Source organism: Chamaea fasciata, unplaced genomic scaffold (assembly GCF_029207755.1).
Source record: "Chamaea fasciata isolate MVZ Bird 193981 ecotype frontalis unplaced genomic scaffold, bChaFas1.0.hap1 SCAF_10, whole genome shotgun sequence".
Lineage (NCBI taxonomy): Eukaryota > Metazoa > Chordata > Aves > Passeriformes > Sylviidae > Chamaea > Chamaea fasciata.
The window spans coordinates 15467233-15476945 of record NW_027094095.1 but is presented as its reverse complement, the minus strand read 5'-3'; the positions used below and the strand labels follow the sequence as shown (position 1 = coordinate 15476945).

Genomic DNA, 9713 nt, shown 5'->3' with positions numbered 1-9713 from the left:
TACAAATGGGTATCTTCTTTTAAGGCATGTATAAGGTATTGAGATCCACAGCCAATTAGTTCCAACTACAAGATGATTTTTTTTTTATTCTCTTGAGTTTTTGTGTTTTGTGTCTGCTGACCATCACCATTAGGAGTTCTCATCTCTGGTGCAGGCCCCAGAATGCCTTGAATGAACATCAGTACCACATGCACAAGTACAGGCAGCACTGTGGGAATGGAAGGAGAAGCTGTGAATACAAACCCTGACTAATTGCTCATGTAAGTGGACAGCAGAAATGTGACTCAGGACTCTTCAAAACCTCCAGTTTGTGGACTCTGGCTTCTCCTAGTTTTATCATTGCAGGTGCCCTGGTAGTCTGCTCTACACACTTGTTAGATTGTGGCAGCTTGCCTACACTGCTGTCCTAAAATAAGTTTCCTAAATGTATATTTAATTTACTTCTGGAATGAATACTGTACACTGTTTTGAAAAGGAAAAGGAAGACTTTTGTTTCCAGTCACCTTTATTTCACTAGAAAAGTATAAATTACCATCATAAATACAGATAACACCAGTATAAAAATTAGATTTCATTTATAAAATAAATACTAAAAGTCAAAGCAACAGGTATCATATATCCCATCACCAAGATGATTTGAATCTATACCACAGAAACCATTCATCAACTGTTTAATTAAAAATGATGTTCAAAATGCAGTAAATACTGCTACCTATTCAGTGCTTGCTGAACGTGAGTTACTACTGACTCAAAGCCTGCAAAGTATTTGTTCTAACACTTACTTGGAACTATCAGACTCCCCTGTCCGTATAACTCTACATGTAGTGTAATTGGATATACTTTCCAGATAAATAGCAAGTACCTGCTTCAATAGTGTTTCTTATAAGTTGCCAGTGGAGTAGTTCCAGTTTGTTTACTTTTGTCTACATCCAAAGATAAACAGTCCAAGTTAATTTTATCCAAGAAGTGCAGAAATAATAGTAGCAATTTTGTCACATCTGAACTAACAGATCCTTTCACCAGTTAATATTGTTAAAAGGCAGATAAATACAGGGTTTGTTTCATAGAAACAAAAAAATGTTCCTTTTTAGTTAGGTAAAGGACACCTATTTTTCAAAAGTAGTGTTTTTTCCCCTCACAAGTACCGTAAGTCTTCTGGCTCAATAAGGCCATACTGATCAAGTTAAAAGTACCTCTAGTTCAGAATCCTGTTTGACAGGACGATAGAAGGGGCTTGGGAGCAGTCTAGGAGCAATCTCTCCTCAAAGAGACCTTGGCAGTTTAGAGACTGGCAATCACCAACCCTAGGAAGTTCTACAAGGGAAAGTGCAGGTTCTGGCACCTGGGACGGGGCAACCCTGGCTGTACAGACAGACTGGGGAATGAGAGTGCCAGGGAAAGGGACCTGGGGGTCCTGGACAAGGGAAATTGAATGGGAGCCAGCCCTGGCAGCCAGGAGGGCCAAGCGTGTCCTGGGGGGCACCGGGCCCAGCCAGGTGAGGGAGGGGATTGTCCCCTCTGCTCTGGGGCAGCCTCACCTGCAGTGCTGGGGGCAGTTTGGGGGCCACAATATAAAACTGACACCGAGCTGTTCGAGAGGGTCCAAAGGAGGTAACAAGGATGGTGAAGGGTCTGGAGAGGAAGCTGCATGAGGAGTGGCTGAGGTCACTTGGTCTGTTCAGCCTGGAGAAAAGGAGACTGAGGGGAGACATTTTGGTCTTCCAACAGCCTCACCAAAGGAGGGAGAGGGGCAGGTGCCAATCTCTTCACTCTCATGACCAGTGACAGGACTCAAAAAACCAGCAAGAAGCTGAGCCAGAGAAGGTTTTGGTTGGGTATCAGGGAAAAGGTTTTCACCCAGAGGGTGTTCAGGCACTGGAACAGGCTCCCCAGGAAAATGGTCACAGCATTGGACTGACAGAAGTCACGACGCTGTTAGACAATGTTCTCAGGCACAGGGTGTGGCTCCTGGGGATGGTGCTGTGCTGGGCCAGGACTTGGGCTTGATGATCCTGATGGGTCCCCTCCAACTCAGCACATTCTATAATCCTATGATTGTAACAGATCACCAGAATGCTCTTCCAGCATGTGGCCACTAATGACACAGGGCTTCCTGATATTTGGATTTTTTGTCTGTACTGTCTAGTGGATTTTTTAATCCACATAAAGTTTTGGCTTCAGAATTCCTGTTTCAGAGAGCCTAAAAGGCTTCACCCAATTATCCAATTTAGGGGGTTTTTTTTGTTCTTGGGGTTTTTTTCTGCTTTGGTACTGCCACTAGTGTCTGCAATACCTTTTCCTCAGACACCATTAAGCAGCTCCTTTTCTCTCACAGCTCTTGCTTTCTTTGCTTTCTTGCGTTTACACAGAACCACTGGAAGGACAATGGCAAGAGTGATGACTGCAACTGCTATCACTGCTAGGATGATAAAGACTTCAGTTCCATATTCTGTAGGGGAAAAAATCCAAGATTCAGTTATCAGAACCCACAATGCCACAGTGCTACAAAATCTTAGCATTCATTCCACTGAATGAAAATGCTTTCTATATTTTACAGTCTCACAGAAGTGGAGTCACTTCAGTGTGAACTGAATACATTTAAACATGAATTTGTTGAACTGAAGTAAACAAATTGAACAACAACAACAACAAGAAAGCTAATTTGAGTTCATTTGCCATTTTAGAAGAGCTTTTCTGGAGTGCAAATATTTTTACCCAGGGAGAAGAAAGGTACAGTACAGCAATGTGATATTATTTAAGTAATATTGATGACTTTATATTGAATAAAGTGTTATCCAAATGGCTAGTCTGAAATGGCTGGTTGATTCACCTACACTTGCTAACTTATTTACCAGTAAAGAAGTCAATCTGCCAACCTCTGACCTTGGAACAGGAAAGAAAGTCTTATTCTCATCATCTGCTTTTGGCATAACTAAAGGTCAGTTCATACTACAAGTAAATGGATATGCAGGTTTCCAGCACTTCTATGTTTCAGAGCTAATCCTTCCAGCACTTACTGTGGCACCTGCTATTGGAAGGATATGAGGAAAACAATTGGAAAGAAAAATGACACTGAGGCTAGTGATGAGATCTGGAATCTCAGGCAGAAGTCATCAGCTCAGACAATTTAAATAAAATAGTTGGGCAAAACCCTAAAACCAGCTCCAACTAACTAAAGATGGTGGACTCTTACTTAAAGTGAGTTCTCCCTATGAGTTTCCACATTCCAACTTTGTACTCTAACTTACACAGGTAATAGTTTATTTCACAGCAGGCTTTGTTAGAATTTTAAAGACTGAGTGACAAACATCCTCTGATACTCACCATCTAAGATACTCCTTCCTACACTGGTACAGAGCACTGTGCTTTCTTGGCCATTATGGTTTTCTCTGCGGGAGGGAATGATTCCCTGGACATAGAAACAATAGTTCTTTCCACTGTCAACACTTACTTCAAAATTATGGCTTCTCGTTGTTACATCTTTCTGTAAAGGAAAAAAAAAAAAAAATTTCAAGTGTCAGCTCTTAAGGTAGCACAGAAATTGTGTAACTAAGCAGAAAGTAATGATTATTACAGAACAAAAACTAGAGTTAGACCTTACCTTTCCAGAACTTTGATCTTTCCAGTAATAGAGTTTGTATTCCAGGTCATGCTGGAAAATATCTTGAATACTTTGAAAGCTTCCATTAGGAAATATGTATGGTGTAAGTGGATCTTTGAACACGACATTCAGTTTGGAACCTTTTTGTGAATAATCCTTTATCTCTGGTTTTCCAATAACAGCTAAACAAAGATTTTTAGAATTAAAAGACTGACATAATCTATATTTGACATGCTCTTTTTTCTTCCCCCCCTTCATTACCTTCCCTCCTCAAATCTATTACACATTTACAAAGCCAGTGAAGGCCTAGATTGTAAACAAGTATCTTCACCCAGTACATAATATTAACCAAATGGTCTACTCAGTGCAATGAGAAACAAATGGTAACTAAAATCTTACACCCTCCCCTACAACAGGGAAAGCTTTATGCCTGAACATCTTCTTCTCCTATATCAGCAGAGCCATTGTAAGAATCTATAGAAAAACCCTTAAACTCAATCTAAACCTTGTTTAAATCAATGGAAGTAATCTTGAAAAGAAATTTATACTAATATTTAAGTGGCAATCCTACTTACTCTGACTATAAGGTGTAAATTTTTCAGAGACTGCATAAGGCGGCTCTTCAAAGTTATCCATCTCTGCAGGCTTTACAGACAGTATGTGTGCAGTATAGGTCTCCTTTACATTCCTGAGCACATCAGTAACATCACACTCTGTTTCTGATGTCAGTATGCATTTTCTCTTTACGTCAGATGTCCGTCTGAAAAGAGCAAGAAAGAAGTGTCAACGCTTTCAAACCAGACATATATATATACATTATATATTTAGATATGCTGAAAAACATTTTCCCCATCAAACTGTATAGACTTCCCCCATCCAGTAGAACAGTCTTGCAGGTATGAGGCTAAAAGAAGAAGAGAAAGCCTCAAAAGCCACTATCCTGTACAGCTGCATTTCACAATTCAAAGCAGAATCAAGTAAAGCAAATAGGATCGATATTAATTACAGAAATACGCTATAGGACACATATATGAATTAAAAATTCAATCTTTAACATGAATTTAATAGAAACCATAACTAGTTCTGATTTTACATATTTCTGCAGTTGCAGAATGTATTTTAAAAAAATTTAAGATGCACAAATCACTTCAAAGGTGTTATCCTTGAAGCATTTGAAAACTGTTGCCTTAAGAAACATCAGTTGTTATAGGAGACTTTATTGACACTGTTTAATGTGACAACAATGTCTCCAGGCAGGTGTAATTTGGTTTTGCATCTATGCAAATGCCAGTAAGAACCAGACAGCAGTAGCAAATTTTAATGCAGAATTACAATTTAAAAACATTGACAAAAAGCGTGACCTATGATAAAAATTCTCTTGATTTTTAAATGATAGAAAGCAGGTCCATTTACTTGCGAGATAGCAATGAGACTATGAACAAAAAGTGTTTTCTCATTTTACTTCCTCACAAGAAGGGGAAAAAAACATTAGATATTACTCCTTCAATTCTTTTCCCTCTTTTGCTGGTGACTTAAGGAGAACAAAAATTGTGTGATCTCAGCCAGAAGAGTGCTGACATTGAATATTAACAAATAGATTTTCCTCAAAGTAGATCAAGTTTTATTTTTTAGAGTCACATGAACTCCCTTCTCACTTCATCAGATTTCTTTTGTGACAGATCAGTTAGGGACAGTGCCACAAGAGATGCACTGAAAAGGGACAGAGGTTTGACCTTTGCAATGAAACAAATGTAAATATATGTACACAAGAAAGCAAACATTTAATCCCACTTCCTCCAGAACAGCATCTTCAGTCAAGAGGTGCCTCTGCCGCAGAACTACACCTGATTCTATACTGAATCTTGGGCAAACACATTTCAATTTTTTGCAAGCAAAGTGTCTGGAAGAAACTCCAGATGCAAAAATTTAATAAAACTTATTCTGCTAAGCATGTGCTTTTAAATCCATTAATCTAATCACTCTCTAATAATTAAAGAATGAAAAAGCACATTAAACCATTACACTGGTATTTCACCTGTTAGTCATGAGAGAACACTCATTTTTATACCACTTTTAGAGAGTAAGGACTATAGTAACACTTTTTCATTACCATGTAGGAAGTTGGATGATGTATTTTCCCTTTAGGGCATGTTTAATAATGCTCTATGGATTAAAATGGGAGCTAAAACCAGGACAGATTTATTACTGAACTTCATGGAAAGTTTTGTGCAGTTCTGAAAGAGGCATTAAGCACTTCACATAAGCTGGTTATGTTTTCTGTCCACAATATTTTACAGCTTACATAAAACATGGTATCAGAGGAAGTCTTGAGAGAAGTTGACGAACAAAGGTAATTTTTAGTATTACCCGGCAAGACAAAATTATTAATTAGTGTGATTCAGCAATTAGAATAAAATGCAGACTCGTTTATTAGATGCCTCCCAAGACTGAAGACACAAGTCCAGACACCTTGAAAGACATAAAAAGGTGAAGTTCTGTCTAATACATGGCATGTCAGATTCCTTCAAAGTATCCTGGCTGGGTCTCTTGAGCAGTGCCAAAACCCCAGAACTTAAATACTGATCTAAAGCTCATCTCTCCATTTCTGAAGTGGGCAAAAACAGAAGTCTAAACCTGATATTTTTATAGTGGGACACCAAGAAGTATTAACACCTGGGTTGGCAATTTTCCTAAATCCTAATGTTTGGGCACTTTTCCTGTTACGTTCACTTTCAGAAATATTCAAACACACTCTCTCTTCATTTTCTTCAATTGCCATTAATGAACATATCATGGTGATATCTACTTACCCATGTATTTCTACAGTATAGAAGTAGCCTGATGGTTTTGGTTGCCACTGTAGTATAGTTTTAAAATTGATTGAAGACCAAGTTATATTGACGGCTTTTGGTAGGTCTTCATAGCCTTTAAATACAGAAAAGAGTGCCATCAGTCATATATATAATTCCTCTTTCCCTGCAGTCGTCATTCAGTCAAATGAAGCAGTTGTCATTAATTGCAACTTGGAAATTTTTCTTGGGGAAAAATGCTCAGTCCTGCCTTTATGAAAGGACTGCTCATGTTACTAAAGGAATGTGTCCTGGCAGAAGTGAAAAATGAGAAGAAAATTATTTTCTGTCTTGTAACTCCGTAATCGATGAGTTAATTTGGAGTTCTGTTTAATCCAATTCCTTTTTCATCCAAGACCTCTGCAGAAGATACAAAAGTTTGAACATGCACTAGAATGTTCAAGCACTGAACAAATGAGGCATAGTTCAAAATCATCCGTAGTTGTATCTTCTGCAGAAAGCGTTAGCTCCTGGATTTCCATTTACGTATTTTGGAAAGATAAAGTCTTTTTAAAAATCAGTGGTTGCCTACACACCTACAACATCTGAGAGGGGCCACCCCGGGATGAGCTCGTGTCCCCCTCAGGCAGATGGGAAGCCAGGCACAGCTGCTTCGGGAAAATGCCTGCGACGAAGCCGAAGGGGAAAACCCCTGGCAACGCCGTAACCTCTGGAAACCCCTCACCGTTCACCTTCTCTACCTCTTCGACAAGCTCGCAGCTGGCAACAAGGCGAGGAAATCTTGCGACTTCACTGCAATTGCTGACCCCCGAGGCCGCCCCCGCTCCCCAGCACGGCCGCGGCCAGTGAGGAGCCGCAGAAGCGACCAGCCCTCGGCGGCGCGGGCGGCGGAGCGCTGCTGACCCGCCGCGGCCCGAGGGCCGATGTCGCTGTCCCCTTCCCGCCAGCGCGGGGCGGCTTTCCTCGGGCTCCCTCAGGGACACGCCGTCCTGGGGCTCCGAGGAAGCGATCCCCGGCGCCGATCCCCGCCATCCCGCCCTGTCCGCCCGTCCCGCGGGCCGTCACTCACCGGCGGCCAGGCGCCAGAGCAGCGCGCTGAGCAGCAGTGCCCGTCGCGGGGCGGCGGCTCGCAGCATCCTGGGCGCGGTGAGGGAGCTGCGGCGGGCGGCCGCCGCCGGGATATATGGAGCACGGCAGCGCAGAGGCGGGACGGAGGCCTCGCCCGGGGCCGCCCAGCGGGGGCGAGGGGACGGAGCGCGGCGGAAGCGCTCGGGCACCGCCGAGTTGAGCAAACACAGCGGGGGATCTTCGAGGAAAGGGAGGGGAGGGGCGCTGAGGGACCGGCGTGTCCCGCGGGCTCCAGCCCGGCCCCTGCGGCCCCCCGTGTCCCCCTACCTGTTCGGGGTCATCAGGCACTTGTACCACTCCTCCCTTCTCCTCTTGGAATACTGTGGAAAGTGGACACCACTGGATAGCCAATTTCATCGCTGCAAACCTTTCGCTGGCTGTCGAGGGACACCTTGGCTCGGAAGTGCCTGTTGCTCTGTGGTCATGCAGAAGTGATGTTGGGTTAATTAACTTTGATCCCGTACATTGTGAAGGGCTAAATATGTCAGTCCTTGCCTCAGCACACAGGACATTGGACGCAACTGCTCGGCTAGATCACATCCTCGATCCCCTCACACCGCGCGTAGTGAACCCTGTCAAGGCTCATCGGTCACACTAGACAGAAAGTAAGTTTCAGGTGTTCAGGGCTTAGTACTTCACCTCTCCTATAAACCAGGGGCTGTTAACCCTTTTCCTACAAGGCCACACTGGAAAGATAGGCCATTTTCAGAGGAACGGGGCACCTGTTTCTGGCACAAGGTTTTCCGAATCTCAGCCTTTGCGCCAGGCTCCTGGGCTGTGCGCGGCGATCGCGGTGTCCCCTCAGGCCTTTCCCCCGGCGGGGATTGCGGCTCTGTGGAATACTCAGGCTCTAGAGGGAGCCGTGCTCGCAGGAGCTCGGGGCTCTGCCGCAGGAAGGTGAGAAACGGATCGTGCAGTAGAACCTGTGTTCAGGTTCAGGGAGACATACGCATTTACAGTCTTAGACTGTCTCTTCTTTTTATTTTGTTGCTGACTTGGTACAGTGTGCGTGGAACATATAGGTAAGAGAAGAAGAGTAATGGGGAAATTTCATATTTAATTACCTTTCATTTTCATGATTGACACATACTTGTCTGCAAGTAATCAGTTCTCTCTCATAATGCAAAATAAATGCATATGGAACAAACTACGATATCCATTCAACCAGAGTCTGCATCTGAATTCGAACGTCCTAAGGCACACCTAAATCCTTGATTTTTAAGTTACTGACATACCTTCATTTAAATCCAGCCATATCCCTTCTCATTTTCCTGCTTTGTTTTTGATCAAATTTCAGCCCTGTCCATATGTAGCTGTATGCCAACATTACATCAGACAAAAATATTGCATGCTTTTGGCTTGGAGTAGAATACAGATCTTGTGTGTCCAGCTTTTCAAGATGGTGACCTTTTAGGATCACAGTTGATTTTTAAAGGGCTTTAAGAAGAGAAATAGTACTCATATGTTTAAAGAAAGAGATGCTTATATAAAACTTAAAAATCACCTTTAGGCTTTAATCCCACTTAATTTACTGTAGCTGGGCCACAAAAGATGGAAAGTGAGTCAGTGGTTGTTTCCAGTTTCTATCATATAATTTCAGGATCCCCTGCTCCCGCCCATTCCTCCTTACTTGCATCTCTTCTGTCAAGAGGTCCCACACTTGAGACAGCAGGTGAGAAACCATCCAGACCTTGTCCAGATTAACCAGTGTGGCCACTGCTACCTTATTCCAGTTTCCAGCAAGGTGCTTCAGTGTTCACTAACACTAGGCTCTTAGATGTCCTTCTCCTTGCTGCAGCATGAGAGAAGGAGGCCACCAGTTTGCCAGAGTAAACTGTTTAAACCAGCTTACCTACAAGCTGAAGGGAAATGTGTGGTTAGAAGAAGCAGGATAACTTTAGGTAGCCATTCTGAGGGAAGGAAAATTTGAGGGGAAAATTTGAAAGATGGGGGGGAAAAGACAGAATGCAAAGGGGCAAGTGTATCTGGATCAGGTTGACAGGGCACGGCCATGATGGGAAAGGGGGAATCACTGAGGTGAGGAGCTGCTGCTGTCACCTCTACTCTTCTTTCTCTTCTTTGGCCAACAGCAGATTTGACCACAGAATGAGAACTGCTCAGCACTGCCTGGCTCCAGGCGCCGACCAGTGTGGGAGAGATGGGGAACCTCACAC

At 42.9% G+C, this 9713-nt stretch overlaps 1 protein-coding gene across 1 annotated transcript; it reads right to left on the bottom strand.

Moving 5' to 3' along the window:
- Window positions 1-487: 487 nt before the first annotated feature.
- On the bottom strand, window positions 488-7578 carry F3 (coagulation factor III, tissue factor). The gene is made up of 6 exons (XM_066192418.1): window positions 7481-7578; window positions 6412-6526; window positions 4177-4361; window positions 3602-3783; window positions 3325-3484; window positions 488-2449 (listed from the first exon to the last, which is right to left on the bottom strand). Exons 1-6 carry the CDS (start codon window positions 7545-7547, stop codon window positions 2301-2303), a joined length of 858 nt encoding a protein of 285 aa, XP_066048515.1. The 5' UTR covers window positions 7548-7578; the 3' UTR covers window positions 488-2300.
- Window positions 7579-9713: the final 2135 nt, after the last annotated feature.